The 23,396-nt window shown below is 42.1% G+C and overlaps 1 protein-coding gene across 1 annotated transcript in view; it reads right to left on the bottom strand.

The window, feature by feature from the left end:
* Positions 1-1,469: 1,469 nt before the first annotated feature.
* The window catches only part of PELI2 (pellino E3 ubiquitin protein ligase family member 2), a 199,643-nt gene continuing 177,716 nt past the window's right edge, over positions 1,470-23,396 (bottom strand). Inside the window, exons 3-6 of the mRNA XM_049770437.1 lie at positions 22,161-22,262; positions 10,301-10,498; positions 7,763-7,951; positions 1,470-2,145 (exon numbers count right to left, since the gene is read on the bottom strand). Coding sequence (XP_049626394.1) covers positions 1,579-2,145; positions 7,763-7,951; positions 10,301-10,498; positions 22,161-22,262 — 1,056 coding nt within the window. The 3' untranslated portion in view covers positions 1,470-1,578. The remainder of the gene's footprint in view (positions 2,146-7,762; positions 7,952-10,300; positions 10,499-22,160; positions 22,263-23,396) is intronic.

Raw genomic sequence — 23,396 nt, 5'->3', positions numbered from 1 at the left:
AAGCAGCAGCAGTCAAGAGTAATGCATTATATAATCTTAAGGAAAAGGACATTCAAAATGGGTTACATTTTAAAAGAGACAAATATCTGCTAGCAGACAAAACATGGAAAAGCCAATTCAGAACATGTAATAATTCATATCTCTTGTTTATAAAGATGATGCAGCACACACTGCAAATGTCAATATAAGAGAATGTTAGTTAAGTAAATACTTGCTCAATGTGGTAGGGATGCAATTCATCTCAGCCATCTCTGTTAGGACAGGATCTTTTCATTCTGGGAACCGTGATACTCCTGGTGCCCAGCATAGAGAATGAACATCCAAGGATGATTATTCACACTGAAATGGAACTAACAGAGAGGGATGGTGGAGCTCAGATGAAAATTTTGATTTAACTATTCCTCTATAAACACTCATTTGCTCTTTTGAAATCAGGAATTTCAAATTATCTCTGCAGATGTACCACTTGATGTTGTGTATATCTAATGATCACATTTAAATTTAGTTTGATTTGCAAACATTTTCAAAACTTACAGGGCTCTGTAAACGGCAAGAGAAGGTGACAGATGGCAGGACGGGAATGAAGAAAAATGACTGTGAAATGTTGCTTTTAGGCTCACAGAATTTTGAATTTCTCAAGGGATTATATATACTAAAAAAAACCAATGAAATCTTAACAAGTAGTTTCAAAAAAGTAAAATTTTACTTAAATCACTCTCAGATTTTCAATCATTCAGTAGGCAAAGGAAAAAAAAAAACTTCATAGTATGATACCTAGGCCATGTTTATGGCTGTGATAAACACCCCAAGTTAATGCATTTTAAAGACTTGCTAGTTCTAACCAACCAAACAGTTCTAGTCATGCAAGATGAGGATCAGGGACAACCCATATTAGACAGAAATAAGTAAAGACAGACTCAAAAGTTATGGAAAAATTCCTTGTTTAAGACGCCCAAGTATTTGGTGAATGGTTGTATCAAGTAATTAAATTACCAGAGAAGACATCTCAACAGTTTCTCCGCGAAACTGAGAAAAATAAATCAGAAAGAGCCCTAGATATCAAAATAACCCTCTGAGTGTGCCTATGACCTCCTTTCTCCATGACCATTTCAGAGAGCTGCCCCTTTGGTCTCTGGCCATCTTCTACTCTGTCCGGTGATCGATCTCCAGACACTGCTGGTCTTAAACTCCCACTGCAGAGGAGGAGTTAACTTTCCAAAACACTTCATCCACATGGTGGGACATCGAGTTGAAATCTGGTCCACATCGACTGGGGAAGTCACCTGCTGAAAGACCCGGGTGTTAATGAAAGTGTGGTGCCTGGAATCCAATGACATAGAGTGTGATTTCATCAAGCAGATGCCAATGTTCAGCCGCAACACTGAGCAGGTGACACCCCACGAAAGGGCCACGAAGCCCCTGGCCGCTTGCATCGATGCAACTAGCTGCGGCTGGTCACAGGCCCGGCCCTCTCCACAGCTGGCTAAACAGGATTATATAAAAAGGTAAGATCCTAAGAGTTAGTGGCAAAAATCTTCACAGTAACTTGTTAACAAAGTGGTCGGCGGTCGCACAGGCTCAGTCGACGGGGCCTTGGAAGATGAGCCTGATGCAGTTCTGCTCCCCGACCAGCTGCGTGGCACAGAAGGGGCAGGCGGCGTGGAAGGCGTGGGTGCCGTGAGGCAGGGGGATCTGGGACCAGTACTTGGCGGACTTCTCGGAGCACACGTGTCCGCAGGGGGTGAAGGCGTGGGTGGGGGGCCCTGCGTCCACGTAGAAGCCCGCCTCGCAGCCCAGCCAGAGGGGCACGTAGGGGCCCACAGTCCGGCACATGGGGCACTCGCGCTCGTTGGCTTCCGTGTCGCTGCGGTGGCCCCAGTCGTGGTAGCCGTGCACGTGGCCGCAGCTGAGGTAGGCCCAGGGCTGCTTCTCCTCCACCACCTCCTTGCGGCTGATGCTGGGGAAGGCCAGCGTGTTGAGCCCCACGGGGCACTGCGGCCTGGCGGCGTTGATCTCCTGCCGGAGCGCCTCGATGTGCTTCTGGGTGGGCGCGTGGAAGAGGCCGTCTGCCGTCCGCCAGAGCAGCGTGGCCCCGCACAGGTCGATGAGGGAGCCGTCCTGCAGCACGTTGGTCTCACTCTCCACCTGTGACGAGTCGACAGAAAGGCCCGTTAAACGCACAACCTGGCAACTCACGCCAACGTTCATTCCTCTTGAAGAGAAATGAAAAACCATCTTTGCAGCCAGCACAGAGAAGGGCTCACCCACCATATCCTCTAAGTGAAAGAAAAAAAACCCCAAACAAACCCAAGAGAGGATTGGGACTGTAGCTTGGTCTCCAAGCCTTGGTCTCACCAAGCCTCCGTTTCCTTCTTTTGTTTATTTTTGTTTGGCTACCCCTCGCAGTGCTCAGGGATCGCTTCTGGCAGTTTGATGGACTATAGGGAGTGCTGGGGATCGAACCCAGGCCGGCTGCATGCCAGGCAAGAGCCCTACCTGCTGTCCTACGATCTGGCCCACTTTGCTCTTTGGAGCAGCTCCACTTTGGAGCTGAGGTGGTGTCACACACACATGCCATTTGTTAAAACCCCCTAGCACAAGCTCCAGCTTTACATGGTCAATGAATGCAGCAGCGATGATTCCAGTGGGCACAATCAACTGTAACTGCTATTTCCTCTCCAGAAGTCAGTAACTCAATTATGCCTTGATCTTTTAGGAGGTAGAGGACGTCCCATTGGTCCGACCCAAGAACAGGCAGACTTACCCGGACCCAACTGCCCCAGAAGGCCCAGTGCTAAGCGCTGCACTGTCTTGAAGACTGACTTCTCTATCCAGATAGTTAACTGTGCAGTGGGCGCTGCATTCCCAAGGCTTGAAGCAGAAGCATTCACTAGGAACCTGTGGGTTTGTTGTTGTTTTTTAACTGGAGGTGGGCTCCCAAGTGGTCCTCTGGAGGCCTGTAGACCCCACTAGCAATTTTTAGCCAACTTGGGTCAATGCAAGGATAAGACGCTCTTCAGGTCCTTCTCCTACAGGGAAAACAGCCTCCCCGGTGGTGCTGAGGGCCTTTAAGGCTGCATTAGGCGATGCTCAGGGGAACCATGGGATTCTGGGAACTGAAGCTAGGTCAGGCTCATGTGTACTGACCAGTGTAGTGTCTCCTGTCCTCAGTCTATGTTTTTACAGGATGGCTGTGCTGGGTCCATGTGCCTCCGTGCTCAAGAACCACTATGGACAGCAGCAGTCAGATGAGGGCAGTGAGAAGGGACTCTGCTGCTGCCTCCCTTCCACATGCCAGGAGTATGCTGCACCCTGGGGTCCCCCCCCCAAATAAAAGCTCTTCTCTGTCATGAAGAAATATGCCTTCAGCGGCAGGAGGCAGATGCCAGCAGAGGCAGGAGCAGAGAGAGAGGCAGTTGTGTAGGCTAGGTCAATGCATGGGCCTGAAGTTGGCAGCTGCTTATAGAGCTCCACATGCCTCAGTTTCCTTTCTACAAATTCAGATAAGGGGAATGTGAGGACTTAGTAATTTTTTTTTTTTTTGGGCCACACCCGACGGTGCTCAGGGGTTCCTCCTGGCTGTCTGCTCAGAAACAGCTCCTGGCAGGCACGGGGGACCACATGGGACACCGGAATTCGAACCAACTACCTTTGGTCCTGGATCGGCTGCTTGCAAGGCAAACGCCGCTGTGCTATCTCTCCAGGCCCAGGACTTAGTAATTTAACTCACAAAGTTTTCAGGACAGTGTCAGGTGGGAGTAAATGGAAGAGTGATTTAATAAAATAACTGGAGTTGCACTCTGCAGTGCAAGGACAGGGGGATCTGTGCAGTGCTAGGGACTGAGTTTAGTCTCCCTACACAGCCCAGGCTGTGAGCTGCCATTTGAGCAATCCCCCTGGCCCCTCGAAATGGCTTCAGGAGGTTTCTCTTAAACAAACCTTGAAGGACGCATTGTTGGGGGCTGGTGGGTGGGTGGGTTTTGCTGACACACTGGAGAAGATGAAAGGCTATGTAGCAAGTGTATCATGAGGACAAAGCCCCCACCCAGCTCAATGTGGCTGCGGAAGAGCAGGAAGAAACCCCCAGCTGGAGAGGTCAGTGGGTCTGAGGTCCCCCAGGGAGTTTTCAGCCGCTGTAAAGGAACAGATTGGCAGATGCAGAAGAGTGGAAGGTGGACCTTCCTATGGGTACAAACCAGTACTTGGGGAGACCCTGGGAATCCTAGACAGAGAAGGTGGGGACAGCTGACAGATCCTATCAGCCCTCTAGCTCAGAGCCACAGGTATGGGACACCATGGAATGAAACCAGCTCTTCTGAGCTTCTGACTGAGGAAGCAACACTGAGAACTTTCTCAAGTCCTGGTTTCCTCATTGGTTACTGAGAACAACCACAGCGCTGACTCACAGCGTGGTTTTGAGGGATGCCTGAGAATTACATCGAAGTGCTCACAGTTCACAGGTAATAACACAATCATTACTTTAATAAAGTCATCTAAAATTAGGTAAATGGATCAAATCAGTGGAGAGCAGCTGAACCAAGCCTGGCAGTATTGGGGAACTAGTCTTGGCTCTGTGCTTAAAGTTGGTCCCAGTAACTCTCAAGAGTTATCATGCATAGCCCGGGTTGAATTGGAATCCGTTGCTACAAAAAGCAGACAGACGCCTTAACCCCTCTACTATTTCTCCGATCCCAAGTGAAATCAACGTTTTGCACGAAGTCACGACAGTCTAATAGAATAGCTCACATGAGGTCTGACCAAGTGGCTGAATGTAGTAGAGGGATGTGCTGAAAGCTGATGTACATCATCAACAAACTAGATAAGAAGGCCACAATTCAGAGGTCCTTTTCCCATCTGTTGAGGGAGCTAAGTTGAAGGGCTGCTGGCCCCACACTTAATCATGCTGACCAAATGTGCCACAGCCCTTCTTAGAAATTTGGGAGACTGGCTGTTATATTAAGAGTTTTGATTTATGTTAGATGTCCAGTGTGATATTCATGCAGAATCTCCGACCAGCACTATTCCACCAGGCTAACGTAACACCAATAGGATCTTCACTTCCTGCAGACCAGACCGCTTTCTTCTCTGTGTTTCTGAATATAATTGTGCTCGAGCGCATTCCCAAGGCTACTCTTAGACAGACTGTACCAATCCCACCATCTGCTTCCACCAACACGCCCAGGAGCAGTATGGTTCACTGAAACAGGTTCTCACAGAGTCTAGAGCTAGAAACTCTTGAGCTACTCAGAGTGGAGTCGCAGAGAGCACACCAGGGTCCCTTCTTCCTCACGTCTCTCACGGGAGCCCTGGGGAAGACTGAGGGAGGCTGGGGTCCTTTCCTGCTATAACCCCTCAAACACTATAGCAATGCCTTGCCCTGATCCCAGGGTGCAGCAGAGGCTACGCTCACATCAGCCCAGACTTGGAATTTATCCACAAACACCTGTAGAGTCTGGGGTTGTGAACTCAGGCATATACAGTCGCCTGAACTAGCTCCAGAGGGGAGCTGAGCTAGTGAGGCTCCTCTCTGTGGCGTGCACTCCATGCAGGACAAGTGCACCTGAGTGGTTGTTGGAAGCCAGCCCAAGAGGAGATGAAACCAGAGATGGGCAGAGATGGGTCCCTGAAGCCTCATTCCCCACCCTTTCTCCCCAGGTAACGTGACCTTACCTGTAAGACCCCGCCCATTCCTGGGAGGGGTCTTGGAAAAGGTAGATAAGGTATGGACCAGAGGGGCTCTGGGCTTTTGGCTGGCTCTCGCGCGCTTCTGGTCTTTGGCCAGTATGGAGCCCAAAGGAAAGATGGCTGTAAGGAGTTAAGATGCAGGGCTAGCTAAGAATGGCTGAATGCTTGAAAGATTATGATAAAGGCCACACATGTGGTGGATAGGGATGAATAAAGCTGATGCTTCCTGATGCCTGTCTCTGGATAAGTGATTCCGCCATTCACCTAAACCTGAGACCTACCGGTTGATGAGGGATGAAGCCACGTGGCCGGGGCCTAAGAACAAAGGCATCCATCCACCACCATCGTTAATTATTTAACACTACAGGTCCCCAAAGAGAGAACTGAGGAGCCTCAGGACAGCAAGACACTCAGTCTTGGAAGCCTGAGTTTCAAGTCCATTTCCTGCCACCATGGAACCATGACACGGGACTCTCACTAACTTCCTGGGTCACACCTTCATCCTTCATGACATGGGGAATATTCCTCTTCCCTGACAAGGTTTCAGGCCAGATTAAATGAGCCAAGGTCTTGCCAACATTAATCCTGGGCCTGCACTCACCCACAATTTACTGGCTGGTAAACAATTTGGCCAGCTTGGGCCCTTTTGGTGTCAAATTATTTGATGATCAGAAACAAAAAAAGTTATTTAAAAAAAACTGCCAACACATTCTTTTCCATGTTTATAATATCCTAAAAAGTGCTTAAATCAAATTGATGGAATTTGCTGGGCCTTTATTTAAAAAAAGTTTTCATATTGTCAATATGAAACTGTCAATATGTTTCAACTGTGAAACACAGAGGCTATATCCATAGTCAGAATAATATAGAGGAGAAATAAAAGTTCTATGGCCCAACCTCTCAACCACTCAAAAGGCTGGAGTGCCTGCTCTGCGTGGGGAGGCCTTGCCTGTCTCTTGAGCACAGCTGCGTGTGGTCCTCCAGCATCCACCCCTCCAGAAAAACAACAAACCAATCCTCTCTCTAAAAATAAAAATCCAATATGGAGAACAGCAAACTGGATTAGTGAAATAGTCTCACACCTTGTTGTTCTGCCTTGGAAATAATCAGGTTATGCTCTCTGAAAAACGCTAGCTCATATCCTGTTTCCTGTGAAGTTTTTCCATGAGGGTTTAAACGGAGAGCATTCCCCCCCTTGTTCTAGCTTCTGACTAACAAAAGTATCAGAGAGGAACCTTTGGCACTGTGCCACATTACGCTGGCAAATTCAGGACCCAGAGCTTCCCATTTGTTTTCATGAGCATTTCCCCTACAAGAAAGGGTTAAAAAAATCCAATCGCTTACAGTCATTTGGGATAAGAAACAACATTTATAGGAATATATTAACACACCAACTCAATGTACCATATGAATCATTTCCAGTAAAAATCTGTAACTATAATTTTGGTGAACGCTATAGGGAACTAATTTCTGACTGAATGAGAGAGGGAAAAAAGCTACCTTAATTATCTTGCAGTTCCAGAAGTCTAGTAAATAATTCTATAATTCATAATCTCCACTAATTAGTTTTGGAATGCTCATCATTTTTCCAAATTAGTAAGGTTTTAGACTACAAACAGCTTTATTCCTTTTCTTAAAATGAAAAGTGAACGAGTGGAATGTGGTGGTGGAGTCGGAAACAGAAGAGTGGTCTGTCCTCACACTGTCTGTCCTCAGCACTGTCCTCACTCTGGGACAGGCCTGCAGCTGTAGGAAGGTTGGCACCACGGTCCCCAGCCTTAGCAGCGCTCACTGCAGGCCCATGACCATGCACGCAGGCGCAGAAAGGCTGAAGAAGGCTCTAGTAAGACGAGGCATGCTTTTAAGAGAACAAGGGTCAAAGGTAATTTTCTTCCCCTCTGGAGAAGCACCCCATCAAAAGGAAGTAAGGCCATTTATTTCCCTTTCTTAGGCTTGTGGAGTTTTTTCTCCCCTGGGTCAGTGGTACACAGAGCAAATGTGCAAAGTGAGAAATTTTAGGGGAGGTCAGAGAAAGATTTTGGTTGCGGGTGCACTTTTCTGAGCGCAGGCCACTCACCAGCTTTCCCCTCTGCTGGGCTGATCTGGTCTCCCGCAAGGTATACACATCGCCACAGACAGAGATCTCTCGCCAGACGCCCGGCTGCGACTCCTCTGTGAAACCCCCTCTCGGATGCATCACCAGGACGCCGTTGGTGGTGAGTCCATCCATGTGGCCATCGGGGTTTTTCCACTTTGCCGCCTTTTCCTGGAAAGCCGCCCATAGGACAGAAAACACATACTCAGGTAATGTTCACGTTCACAATAAAAGGAGTGGCTGAGTAGATGCTGAGGGTAGGGAAGCTGGACAATTTATTCCCAACTTGAAAACAAAAAACCAGAAGGATAAGATTAAGCCTAAGCCATTCATCCCAGGGAGGGTGGGGAGAGGGGAAGGCCTAACGATTTATCTCTGAATACAGTCAGCTTCCTCTCAGGCATCTCTTTTGCTTCACGCCCTAAGAGCTTGCAGCCTGCGTCTTTCTCCCTCAGAGGTTTTTAAGCTCCCCAGGTGGTTCCAGGAAGTCCACATGGACTCTTCAGTTCTGGTTGTAAAAATGCTTTTACTCTATTATCTAAACATGTTTTCATTCCTGGTTTCATCTTTGACCACATGACTTAAAAGGATGGCCACAGAGGGAAGAAGAACTTTTATCAACACACACAAAATTTCAAAAAATATTTCAGTCAGTGAGGTGGTTATCAGCCGCCGAGTTGGTACCTGCTCTGCAGGAGGGAAGGCACCCCAGTGACCTCTGAAGAAGTAGCACTGACACGCTTGGGCGCTGGTGCCCCAGCCACTGTTTCATGCTCCCAGGACTTGGGCCAGGCTTGGGCCCCATGAGAGACAGTTCAAACTATTGTGTCTTGTGGATGACTGGTGTCAGGAAGGGCATGGACCTTAGTTCTGGCTAATGAGATCTGATTTTTTATGGGAAACCTCTGGAAAAGGTTTCTTCACTCTGATGCGGCAATGCTATATGCATGAAACCCTAACATTATTGTTGATCACAGTGCCATAATCAGAACATTTTTTCAAAGAGCAAGAGATAAGGAGGAAATAAAACTCCTGTAGCATCTTTCTGGGCTGGAAAATAGCCAACCTTCAATGACTAAACAGTCATGAAAACATTTGGGTTTTATTTATATGAAAATACTATGAAGGCAGAGAATTTTAATCTGTCTGGCTTTAAACGCTTTGATAACACATTGCTAAATCCCTGCAAGAAAATCAGCAAAAACGTGCTTTTTTTTTTTTTGAATGACTCACTAGCATTTTCTTTTGAACCCTTAATTATTGAGATCTAAAAATTTACTTTTTTCTCTCTAAAGTAAGCACCCATAAGCCTACAATAAACATATTCTGGGTAGCACGGATACAGTCTTAAGTTTCTCAATGTCTCAGCTGACGACAGACCACCAATAGGCAGTGGCCCTGTATATCGCTGGGAGGATAGGAGACGGCGATTTTCAACTGCCCATCTGAGGTTTGGGGCTGGTCTATGGAAATTGCCTGCTGCTTCATACATAGTCTACCTGAGTAAAAATTTGAGTGTAGGAAACATTGAAAGGTGAATACTTGGGACTGGAAGGTAGTACAGTGGGTAAAGCGCATGCAGCAAATATAGGCTCAATTCCTGCATCCCATGTGCCCTGTGCCCTATCAGGAGTGATCCCTGAGTGGTCAGGTGTGACCTAAATTCTACCAAAAAAGAGTACATACACAGTCTACTAAGTCTACTATTACAATGTTTTTGATCGCTGCCTCAGCGGTTCACAAAATATTTCTCTTATTTTCATCTGTCCTTATGTGCAAAAAGATGGAAAGATCACTGAGTGATCTTGCTTTTTCTTTAAAAAAGTAATTACAGCTATATGATGGAACATGGCAGAAACCTCCAATTAGATGACCTCTGTCCATCATGGAGTTCTACAGGCTATATATTTTTAAAAATTGCCATACATAATATAATAATAAATCATGACTTTCATCTGTTTTCAGAGTTTTATTAATAGCTTCTCAAATAATCTCTTTGAAAAGGTACAATCTCAGTGTTTAATGAGAGAGCAAAGAGAGTCTTTTGGTCACAGTTACATTTGGGGGCTGTAGAAAGATAGTACATGGGTTAAGGTTCTTAGTCTTGTATTTGACAGAAATGGGTTCAATTCCTAGTCCCCTGAATACCATTAGGAGTGAACCCTAAGTGCAGAGCCAGAAGTGAGCCCTGACTACAGCTGGGTATTGTCCAAGAAATAAAAAAAAAATTGGGCATAGTGGTGGTATAGTGGTAGGGCATTTGTCTTGCACATGGCGGACCCACGACGAACCTCAGTTCCATTCCCTTCCACCCCTACCCCCCAGCATCTCATATGGTCCCCCAAGTCAGGAGCAATTTCTGAGTGCATAGCCAGGAGTAACCCCTGAGCGTCACTGGGTGTGGGCCCCCCCCAAGAAAACCCCCAAAACCCCCAAAAGACCAAACCCAACCAAAATCAAAATTATATATAACAAAGGACATGTTTTTCTTGAAACAAAGTACTTATTAATAATACTTACTCCAAGGAAAATGTTTTTGGAAGAGTCAAATCCAGCTGCGAATATCCGCGCTGTATAGGGCTCATTCCTGTCGCAGACAATCCTGCAAGCGAACCTGGAGATGGTGCTTTGAGTGATCTGGGCTTCATCATTGTTCTGACTGCCAGAAATGGTGTCTGTCACCACAAAGTCAATAGGGCTTTCGGTTGATCTGCCCACCTAGACACATCAAATATGCTCATGAGTACCTGTGAGTATCATGTCACCGGATTCGGTTCACAGAGTCAAGATACACAGAATGCCTGAAAGTCAGAAGTTGTAAGACCGTATAAAATTCTCTCTCTCTCTCTGGTTTAACAGACATCTATCTCATAGTAGCCAGTTACTAAGATTTACGTACTAGTAACTTTAATAATATTATGATTTTATATTATTGAGGGCCTCAAACTATGTAAGAGTGGGCTCGGCTGTTCCTGGCTTCCAGAGCAGGTGAACTGTGACCATAATATCATGTTTCAAACACAGCAGACTTTTGCTGTGGTGGCAATGAGACCCACACTGTGTGCAAAAATTAAAAAAAATATTTTTAAAACTGGATTTTCCATTTTGATGGGAAATATTAAATCTTGCACAAAACAGGATTGTACATCCTTGGTGCAAGAAGAAGCATTAGGGGCCAGAGAGGAAAAACAGGGCATCTCACAAAAACCAATAACATCATGTGTCAATTCTTCCTTTTCCTTAGGAAGTCCAGATGCTATCAATATTTTTAATAAGCAGTATCTTAGGAGTTCTACCAAAACTTTCAGATTCAATAAATCTAAATAAGACAGAAAACCATTTTATCCTGTGAACTGGGAAGAGTTAAGTATTTGTGAATAAAGAAATTCTGAGATGGAATATTAAGTCTTTTATGTAATGATAGCTGTTCAGTCTCTAGAAAACAGCAAAAAATGTTATATGACGGAGATTTTTACACTCATTTACAAAATCACTTACAGACATAAACATTTTTGTTAAACTAGGTATTAATGTCTATTTTTTTTAACTTGCTATTGAGAGAACACAGAACCCCCAGATATGTATTTTGTCTCTCCCAAGGTCAGGAGTTATCTTTATCTGAGCTCAAAATCCTATCTAAGATAGCATTGATTATACTTTTTATTCAAATGAATAAAAGTGAAATATATCTGTGTCCTGTGCCATTTTGTGTGTTTTGATACCTGGAACAGTCTGATTACATTTCTCATAGATAGCTTCATGCAGAGTGCCTCTGTAAAAGCAACAGACAATAGACCACTATTTTCTCCTGTGTGTTTTTTACAGCCCTTAATTTCTTTTCTTGTCCTTAATGAAATGTGTCTGGAATAAACTAACCGCTGGATTCACTGAAACTCATCAACTTGAGTAGATGCATATTGCCTGAATGTACGTGTTTCAGGTTCAGAAAACATATAACTTGTTAAAAAATGCAACATAAAATCTAAATTAGAGATATCATAAAATCATATCATACAATTTATCTTTCTAAAGTTGCAGATCCTTCTGCTAGATTCATTTACAAGCTGGGTGTGTAATTCAGAAGCTCTACTGATTCAGAATACTCTAAATTTATTTTTAAAGCTTTTTTTTTTTTAAAGATGTACTTCCTTAACTATTTTCAGGCAGATAATATAGAATCACTTACTAACTGTAACCATCATGCTGTCCTAGATTTCCAGAACTTACTCATCTCAATGACCGAAATCTGTATCCTTTGACCAATGCCCATGCTTATCGTATTAGTTTGTTTGCCAGCTTGGGCAATACCTGGCATAGCTCAGGTACACTCCTGGCTCTAAGACCAGGGACTGTTCCAAGTAGGGCTAGGAGACCATATGCCGTGCTGGTAATCAAATTGGCTTGATCACATACAAGGCAATGCTATGCCTGCTGTACTATTTCTCTGGCTCAGTCTTAACTTTGCTATACTCTAGCTCCTAGTAACTAGTACTTAAGTCTATTTTCATAAGTTTGATTCATTTTTTTCTTTTTTTTCTCTCCATAAAACATGTGTGTGCCGTTGTCTTGTCTCTGTTAAAAATCAGTAGAGAGACAGTTTAAGTCAGGGGCATCAAACTCAATTTACCCGGGGGCCGCAGGAGGCAAAGTCGGGGTGATCCTTGAGTGCAAAGTCAGTCGTAAGCCTTGAACATTGGGGGGTGTGACCCAAACAACTAAAACAAAACAAAACAGAACAAGATTCCTCTAGGGCAGGGCCACAAAGTGTTGTACAGAGGGCCGCAAACGGCCTGCGGGCCTCGAGTTTGAGACCCCTGGCAGAGGTTAAGATGCTTGCCTTGCATGCAGCTGACTTGCATTTGATCCCTGCACGACATCTGATGCTACAGATGGCAGTTTAAGCTTGGCTGAGAGCGAACCCTGAGCACAAAGCCCAAAGTAAATCCTGAGCACCACCAGGTGTGACTCAGCACCCTTCCCACCTCTGATTAGTTAAGTATTAGTTAAGTCCTTATCACAATACATTTCACAAACATAGTTCTGTATACAATACAAAATACAGGCCACTCCAAACTCCTGTATTCCAATGAGACTTAGCAGTAAAATCTCAAAGTGTTTGGCCTCCATAATTTATTTCTTACATTTTCCAGGGGACAGTCTGTGAACCTGTCATCCTCCATGGAACAGATCAAAGAGTTTCCCAGCTGAGCAAGAGGTTTCTTCTATTTATCCAAAGGCAGAACACTCCTCATCTGAACACTTGGATAGGGTAACTGGGTACCATTTTTATATATAAGTTACTGGTAACTTCATTCCAAGATATTGCCCTACTTCTCCAATTTCCTGTCATTGGCCATCCCAAACAGCCCACTAAAATCATACTAAATGGAACCTTCCATTTTTGGATAGTGCAAGAAATGTAAGATCAAAATCTAAATCACACTCTGGTACCGTATCCGCTCAACTGCTCTTTGTGACATAACTTTCCAAAGGTCAGATTATGATTTAATCTAACATTTTGACAAATTCCAGAAATAGAGGGTAACATATGACATTTTATTCCAACTGGAACACAGCTAGGATCAATTATCTGAAGCCATGATACTTATTCAACTGGCCATATAAAATTTATCAATTCATTCCCATTTAAATGAAATCTGCGAAGTATTGGTAGCATTTTATAATTTACAACACAAAACTTATGTTACTTTTGCCAGAATACATATACTCCTATATATACATATGTGTATATATGTATGTATGTGTGTGTGTATATATGTGTGTGTGTGTGTGTGTGTGTCACTTTTCTCCTGAAAAGTATCCAGCATGGCCCCCCATTTTTTTTAACTATGAAATCAACTATATATTTAAATTCATACAGACAAGTCTAGATGTTACTGGATTTCAATTGATGTTCATACACAGCACAGGGAAATACTTACTCCTAACTGTCATCATTCAGAGACCCTGCATCATCCAGCACTTAACATCAGAGATTTTTTGTTGTTGCTTGTTTGTTTTTTGCTTTGTTTTCAGGCCACACCTGTTGATGCTCAGGGGTTACTCCTGGCTATGTGCTCAGAAATCGCTCCTGGCTTGGGGGGGACAATATGGGACACCAGGGGATCGAACCACGGTCCTTCCTAGGCTAGTGCTTACAAGGCAGACACCTTATCTCTAGCGCCACCGCTCCGGTTCCAACATCAGAGATTTTTTTTTGTCTTGCTCAGGGGCTATTCCTAGCTTTGCTCAGGACACCTTCCTGGCATGCTCAGGGGGCCATGTGGGATGCCGGTTGTTGCAAGTCAGCCCTTGATGGGGTTGACTGATGGAAGGATGGAGGATGAGGTCTTTCCCCTCCAGCTCGGAGCACGCATCTGCTACCCTGTTCAGCTGGCAGTCCTGAGTTGAAGTGGTTGATAAAAGGCTAGCAGAAAGTCAGGCTTGTGAAAATACAGCTTTACTCAGAGGACAAGACTGAAGCCCAAAGCCTCAGCATCAGTTCCAGCCAAAAGCCCTTCGCCTTCCACAGACCCTTGTTTTTATCTCCCAGAATCAGGTACCACCCAATGGTGGGAGCAGAATGCCAGGTCACACCCTAGGGTAGGGCACAATCATGGGTCAGGGTAGGGTCAGTAACATAATAATCCCATTAAAATGTTTACATACACAACAGCCGGTGACCAAACTCAGGTCGAGTGCATGCAAGGCAAATACCCTACCTGCCATTCTACAGCTCTGGCCCCAACATCAGAGATTTTTAACCAATAGTCTATTAATTGGTTTCATTCCACAATAGGTTTATGCTGGTAGAGGAAAATGATACTGCCTCTTAACAAACTACTTTTCAACTGCGGAGTTGAGACTGGTGCTGGCTTACCATGTGAAAAAGTTGGACACCACTGCTTTAACTTATAGAGATAGGTTTAAGTTGGTGTTTGCCTGGAAGTGAGATGAACTCAACGTAAACCAGAGAGTAGGAAACCAGATGGAAGACCTTCCCTGCCCTTTCTGAGCCCATCATAGCCTTGTCCCTGCCCCTGAAGCCTGTTTTCTGGCTTGTCTCCTAGAACAAGAGTGAAATACCATTGCTCCTCTCCAAGACCAATCTCTCATCCATGCCTGGGGTCACACAATCATCATCAATATTCTATCCTCTCGAGGGATTTTGCAATATCTCTTCACAGCAGATCAGACTGGCATTTTTCAAACACATTCTGGAGCCTCTCAGAGCCCCCAACTCTGTGCTGAAGGTCAAATTTGTTGGTTTATCACATTTTAACTTCTCACTAGGATCTTATAAAAAATTAGTACAAAGTATTTTTAAAAATGAGTAAGTATCAGGGGGGAAAATGATCATCTGTTTGGATATTTCAGCAATACCAGAAAATTTCTAAACATGACATCTCAATTACCGATTTATCGCATTCTCTTAGCAAACATTTCATTTCTGGGTTGGGCACAACAGTGCTCTGGACTCATCCTTCTTTACAAAACACTTCCCTTTGACTGCAAGCTTTGGTCTCATTTCTCCAGTGCACTCAATGGGTGCACTTCCTCATAAGTGACTGCTCCTTTTCCTTACCAATGATTCCACTTCTCCTTATCAGTAGCCTCACTTCATCACTCCTACTTTACGGCTTTCTCCAGGAGTCTCCCAGCTCGTAACCGAGGTCCCCAGGGCTGATAATCGGCCAGCATATCTGGGTACATATGTCCTTGGTGGTAAAATAACAAAACCATGCCAGACTGTTGGTAAACAGTCCCTTTCTCTTCTTTCTGTGCTCCCTCTCTCTGGGTGAGATAATTAAATGCTATTTACTAGCCCCAAACTCTGATCTTTTCCCAAAATTTCAAACTAGCACTCCCAATCCCTGTTTGGTTGTCTAATAAGCATCTCAAGCTTATGTGACACATCCTAACTAAAGCCCATATTCCCCCACTTCAATGAATGGCACCTGATTTCCTTAATCCAATACTCAATACCCAAGAATTACTCTTTCCTTTTTACTTTTCTCCACATTCCTTTTACCTAATGTGTGTCTTCAACATGTATTTCCAGTCCTTCCATGTTGCTTACATCACCAAGTATCTTTTTTTTTTTTTTTTTTTTTTAGTTTTTGGGTCACACTCGGCAGCGCTCAGGGGTTACTCCTGACAGGCTCAGGGGACCATATGGGATGCTGGGATTCGAACCACTGACCTTCTGCATGCAAGGCAAACACTTTTACCACCATGCTAACTCACTGGCCCCGTCCATCACCAAGTATCTTACTGGGAATGCAAGTCCTCGATTCTAACCTACTCGCCCTGTTTCCATAAAGGGCACCTTGTTTCTTTCTCAAATGCTCTTGGAGATATACTGCAAAGACACAATTCAGATTCCCCTCTTCCTTGCTTAAAATCCTCCAACAGTTTCCCCAAACTTCTAGATTAAAACCCAAACCTTTACCTGCCTTGAAGGTCCTGCCTTTCTGGACCAAACAGTATAAATAATACAATTGAGTTGTATTATTTATAGTGATGCTACAGTGGAGGTGCAGGAGAAAGGAAGGGAAGTCAGATAACCTAGTAAAGATAGGGTAGCACAGTGGTAGGGCATATGCATTGCATGTGGCCAACCAGGGATGGACCTGGGTTCGGTTCCTGGCATCACATATGATACCCTGAGCCTATCAGGAGCGATTTCTGAATGCAGAGCCAGGAATAACCCGAGTGCCGCTGGGTATGGCCAAAAAAACCAAAAACCTAGTAAAAACAACTGGTCATTTTATTTAATTTTTAAATGTATATAATATCCAGTGAAAAAAATAACTTTTGGGTGGGGGTAGAGTCTTAGCTGAATCTTCCCAGTAACCACAACAAGAAAGTCACGCAATGGGAGCCGGAGAGATAGCATGGAAATAAGGCGTTTGCCTTTCATGCAGAAGGTTATCGGTTGGAATTCCGGCGTACCATATGGTCCCACGTGCCTGCCAGGAGCAATTTCTGAGCATGGAGCCAGGAGTAACCCCTGAGCACTGCCGGGTGTGACCCAAAAACCACACACACACAAAAAAAAGTCACACAATGAACTGACCAAGAGGAGAGGGCAGTGACTCCTGCATGAATGCACAAGTTCAATGTTCAAGATATAAATATTAAAAAAACATAAGAATTCTTTAACATTTTTCTTTTTTTGAAGGGGTAGTGAGGAAGGGTCTGTCTTCAAGTGCTTCTCAGGAAGTCCAGGGATCCCTCGTGACAGTTTCTGACCAACTGGCCAGAGGTTCAATGAAAAGGCATTGTGTGAAATTCAAGGAATTAAATGGAATTCCATGAAAAGGCATGTGGTGGAACTTGGGTGCCTCGTTGGGTTGCGTGGTGTGTTGCTGAAGAGACCACATTGTGCCAACAATCCAGCTAAGGTCAGTTGCATGTGAGGCATATGTCATAAACCCTGTACTCATTCTCTCTGGCCACAACATTTTCCTCTTACTTAAATATCAAATACACATTGATTAGCCGTTACCACTTAGCTGAGACCTGTTTGGTTCGTACTTGGGGTCTCACTCCACATTAGGGACTTTTGGAGACATTCACCATCTCCTTTTCCTTTTACAAACTGCTTTATTATTTTGTTCTCTCAACAGCCTGAACTAGTAAACTAATTACTAAGATTTATTTTGTGATTATATATTAATTCAGAGTTTTCTCATCTTTAGTCAGGTCTTAAATTTAGAACCAGTTTTGATCCGCTGCTATCACACCCAAGGCAATAAATAATATTGATGAATTCTGAGGCGATTATTCAAGTCTATCGAAGAAAATACAACACAAAGTCTCATTTGCTTCATCTAATGTTCTATTTATTAAAATTTTAATTAAAGAAGTGTGATTTACAAAGTTACTGAGAGTTATGTCTTAGGCATGCGATATTTCAATGCCAATCCCATCACCAGTGTCAATTTTCCCCATCAGTGTTTCCATGCACGCTCTCTCCTACCACCTTTCATATTTCAAAGTTCAGTGGTAGTGGACATATAGCTAAGTCACTTTCCCATATCAAATATGTCATGGTACACTGAGGCCCCTGACCCCTGCTTCATTACTTACCCTTCTCATTCTTTTTCCCTCCCCCCACCCCCTAGATTTCTTTCCTTTATCCTTCTATCTATACTTTGGGGTCAAAGATGATAAGCACCACCTCTTTACTATACTTCCTTGACCTATTATTCTATATACTACAGATAAGTGAGATTATCTATGTTTTCTTTCTTCTTCAGGCTAACTTCATGCAACATGTTATCTTCCAGTTCAAACCAGGTTGTAGCAAACTACATTATCTCATTATTCTTTGTAGTTGTGTAGTATTTCATTGATGTCCTGTTCTTTATGAATACTAAAGTAACCTAGGAATCATTTTATGGGTAAAGGCTAATGAACCTCTTTCAACAACAAGGCCCTTACTTAATAAACACAAATGGCTTGGTATACTTTTGCTTAGTGATTTTTAGTGAGTGGTAAAATTTAATGTATTTAACACATAAACTTGTTGAAAGGAGGAAAACATTAAAATAATTTTGCCTTTTTTAGAGCTTTCTTTTTATTAAACTTTTTAATTTATATTTATTTATTGATTGATTAATTGGTTTGGGGGCCAAATCCATCTGTGCTCAGGTGTCCCTCTTGCTCAGCACTCTGGTAATCTGGGGACCATATGGGATGCCAGGAATCAAACCAGTTCCCTCCTGGGGCAGCCACACGCAAGGCAAATGACTTACTGCTATGCTATCTCTCCTGCCCCTTAAGAGTTTTCTGGATGTTTGTCTTTATTCTACTTTGTGTGGTTAGCTGGAAAATGAAATCAGATTATCTTAGAACATAACAATAAATGTGCTATGGTTTCTTATGGATGTATATATTCTTGCTTGAAAGATCATGTTTTATTTAAAGAGGCTAACACATTGTAGAGAATGTGAAATCCAGGAGGTCTAAATTTTACTTCTGTCTCAAATGTTTTAGTGCATGTTATTGTACTAAAGCTACTACTGTCTTCTTTACCGCCATGTACTTGCAGTGAAAAGAAACAAAAGTCAGTCAATTTCACTCTGTATCTTTGATAGCAAAATAAAGATTGATTTGATTAAATCTTGAGTATTTTAAATATAATTGTGATAATTTGAAAAAAGAGAGGAAGTATATATAAGTTATTAACAGTATGGGTGTTCCTCATAAAATTAAACTCTGATGGTTGACTTGGTATAAGAGTGCTGCATGTATAAAGAATAAACTAGGCTTCTATTGCTTAAAAAGTCATATTCTTGTTAAATAAACCACCATGGAATCTAATAATCTTACTTTCTGGGTATTTATCGCAAGAATCAAAAGTGCAAGTTGGGGGGGGGATTCATAAAGGTCTAAAGTGCACTGGGCTTGATCCCCAGTCCCCACGGGGTCCCCAACCCACTAAGCTGGGAATGACTACAGCTGCAGTGTACTCATGCGCCCCCCCCCCACAAACAAAAAAAGAGAGAAAGAAATTAGGAACTTGATGTGATACTGACTGCCTAAATATCCCCATATTCATAGCAGTATTATTGACAGTAACCAAGCTATGCAAACAACATAGAAATGTCAACAAATAAATTAAAACGTGGCTTCTAAATAAACAGAGTATTTTTCAACCTCAATAAAGAAAGATCCTGAAAAAGTGGTAAGATGCTTAAACCTAGAGGGCCTGCTAAGTGTAACTAGCTACAAGTCCACAACAAACACAGGAGAAAGAGGGCTCTCAGAGGCTGGGGTCCAGTACAAGGAGTAGCAACATGGTTCCACAGGGAGAAAGCTTCTTAAATAGATATGCACGTATACTTGCCCATCAATGTTTTGGTAGGATTTAAATAAGTCTTACAAAAAAAGTTTTCAATTTACAAGATTTTTAAAGTATATTTTTACATAGTGAAAATTCTAAGTGCTGGAAAAGTGAATCAAGAATCGATAGCACAACAGGAAGGGTGTTTGTCTTGAATGGGCCAACTTGGGTTCCATTCCTGGCATCCTATATATTCCACCAAGTCCACCGGAATTGATTCCTGAGTTTAGAGGCAGGAAGTAATTTGCAACTGGGCACCACTAAGTATGACCCAGAAACAAGCAAACTGCATGGGTGGGGGCATTCGTTTCTGCTGTGGTACTCAGGCATTGACCATTCAGGATGTGTTACAGTGCCACTGCGTGAAGGACACCAGCCTCTGTATGGTGCGTTTTCATCCCTTCTAGGGATGACTGATGACTCATTCTCTTCACTCTTATCCAGTCCCCCTCCACTCTTATTGTTTATAGCCTTCCTTCCCACCTCTACAAATCTAGGAAATATGATGCGTAGCTAGATTTTTCTCCTCCTCCTGTTACCTACTCTGGAGTTGTCAAGATAAGAACGCTTCACCAGAAATACACCTTTTTGCATATTGAGTACACAGACAGTATTTTAAATAAACTACTGGCACAGTGTTGTAGAGTGCTCAGGAGTAACCTCGAACCCTGGCTTGAATCCTGACATCCCATATGGTCCCTGAGCCTGCCAGGAGTAACCTCTGAGCGCCACTGGGTGTGACCCCAAAACAACAACAAAACAACTAAAACAAGCAAACAAATAGTTACATGCTCAATTCAAAAACATAAAAATGGTGAAAGACTGCTGTATTCTTTTTTTCTACAAAGGCAAACTAATGTCATCAATCAGTGTCTTATGACATGTTTATATTTTGGGTCTTTATAATGAATGAACCATGAAATAACTTGCTACACAAGTCTAATATTTAAAAATTAATACATTATTTTAAATATTTAGTTAATTCAAAATTTATTAAGATTTCATATGAAGCAATACAGGGCATAATATTATCAATGGCTCCACATATTAATATTAAAATTCAATTGATAAAAATGTCTGAAGCTCTTCCTGTAGCTGTACATAGATCTTTTTCTTGTTTTGTTTTAAAACCTTGGATGTCTCCAATCCAAATGTACTAAAAAATGGTCTACTACTTGAAATTCTTTGCTACTGTAAAATTTTACCAAGAAATTCTTGGTAAATGTCACTTTGTCAGTATATAGGACTTTCTGGGATAAAAGGCAGTCTGATAAGTGAAAGAGTATTATTGTGTATGACTGGAAATCCTGTATCTTTTTCTTATAATGAAGTTGAGTACAATCAAAGACAACATTGCAGAGAAACTCCCAGAGCTAAAGACTGCTTGCAACCAAACCCTGCATGCCCGAAGAAGAATACCATCCCAAAGTTACAAAAAGCACACCAAGGCACATACTAGTCACAATGACAAACCCCATAAATAGGGATGGAATACTGAAAGCAGCAAGATCAAAAACGGAAATTACATTCAAAGGAGTATCCCTAAGATTTACTGCAGACTTGTCACAAGAAACCCTCAAGGCCCAAAGGCAGTGGTGGAATATTGTGACAAAACTCAATAAAATTAATGCATTGCTAAGAGTTTTTCACCCAGTCAGACTTACATTCACATTTGAAGGAAGGATACACAGTTTCACTGCTAAACAACAGCTTAGAAACATTACAGACTCAAAATCAGCCTTAAATGATGAACTGAAAGATCTCCTGTTCAGTTTTACTGAAAGATAAGACAGACCACAAGACACACCAAATTCACCAAATTCCTAATAAAGATGACACTAACCCTAACTAACCTCATCTCTCTCATATTCAATGGACTAAATGCACCAGTTAAAAGGTAACACCCATTCATGATAAAATCAGTTAACAACCATTAACCAGTTAATACCCATTCCTGATAAAAACTTTTAACAAGATTGGAATGAAAGAAACTTTTCTCAATATAGTCAAGGCCATTTACCACAAGCCATGACAAATATATGCAATGTAGCAAAACTGAAAGCTTTCCCCTAAGATATGGCACAAAGTTAAAAAAGTGCTGGGTGGGCCAAAGCAATAGCTCATTTGGCCTCTTTCCCCTAATTATATTTTAAGAGGCTTATATAGTTGCATTTTTGATGTCCTCTGACTCAAGTGTTATTTTGGAAGTATTCTGAGTATGTCGTTAAAAGCAGTGGGTTTCAAATATTTTAGTTCTTTTTACTAAAATCTATTAGTTTTGCACTGAAACCTGAGAATGCAGCCCATCTAATTTATTCTTGCAATTAATTTTTTTAGCTTTCAAAACCCTAATGGGAATAATTTCTTTTAAATGGGAATAATTTTTACATTAGCTGAACTTCTTTTTGCTTGACATCATTTCCACTGGACACTATAACCACAGTCCTAAAAGTTCTGTTTATATACCAAGTACAGAAGTAAAGAAAAAAATGTAAAGCTAAATTTTCATTGCGAGATCGATGTTACCTGAAACATATCTGTATCTTTGTCATGCGTGTACTCCACCACCACAGTCTGATTCCTGGACAGCGTGTACGATATACTGTGCTGGCCTTTGCAGCTGATGGCCTGATAATAAGAAAGCAAAAATAACATTTCATTAAAATTTCATTGCAACAACTTGGCCACAGTTCTGTTTATACTTGGGATATTTATTTTAAAATAAAAAGCTACTTCTTACCACACAGCAAGTCAATTAATATCCTGTTACAGTATTCTTCGTACCTGAGATTATGATCATGGACAAGATCACTGAAATATCTGAAGTCAGTCTATAAATGTCCTTATAATATGAACTGTTCTAGCCAATAACAATGCACTCAGTTCTACATCTGATTTAAATCTTGCACAAGCAGTTGTTTATATAGATATGTATGGAATTAATAAGTAATGCTGAAAAGTTAGTTTTATTTCTTGTTTTCAGACTAGACAAAAATCTAACAGTCTTTGTCAAAGAATCAAGAAACCAGTATGTAATATTCTTCATTCTTCATAATGACGTATTTGAGCATGAACTGTGGACATGTAGTTTTAAATACCTAAATTAATCAAAGTTTAAATTATACCTCACATCTTTCAAGTACATTTTATTCATTCTACTTTAATCAATGTATCTTCATTTCTACTGTAAGGTATTAGGTCTAATAAATGAAACTTTAATAAGCCTTCCTGTTAAACATTTGTTGAATGATACTGCTGTACAAAGACCAGAAAAACATATGGAAGTAGCAGGACAGCATATTAATAAAAATGTATTCTGAACATAATGTGATTGCTTATAGTAATAAGGCCCAATATTCCAAATCAACTTAGAAGTGAGCCCAGCTAATCTCATGCTTATTTAATCATCTGCCCAAAGGAACTTCATGATTGAATTCATATTTTATTATATGCACTTCATGTATTAGAAATAATAATACTTTAGCTAGAATTCTAAAAATTTACTCCACGTCATTAACACGATGAATTTTCATGGGTCACAGGTAGATTCGATAATAGTGACAGTGACCATTTTTGAAACCTCAATAAGAACTATCTGGAATTTAAGTGGGTATTTATTAGCTTTCAAGTTAAATGAAAAAAAAAAAACTTTAAAAGTAAATCTATTAAATCCAAGTGTAAAAACGGGAGATGCTTATTTATAAAGTAACTGTCCTACGATTCCTTCAGTGTCTCCTGCATTTAAGTTTTCCACTCACAGGA

This window comes from Suncus etruscus, chromosome 3 (genome assembly GCF_024139225.1).
Source record: "Suncus etruscus isolate mSunEtr1 chromosome 3, mSunEtr1.pri.cur, whole genome shotgun sequence".
NCBI classification, from domain to species: domain Eukaryota; kingdom Metazoa; phylum Chordata; class Mammalia; order Eulipotyphla; family Soricidae; genus Suncus; species Suncus etruscus.
Note: the sequence above shows the minus strand (reverse complement) of the source record. Positions and strands in the feature narration are given on the sequence as shown.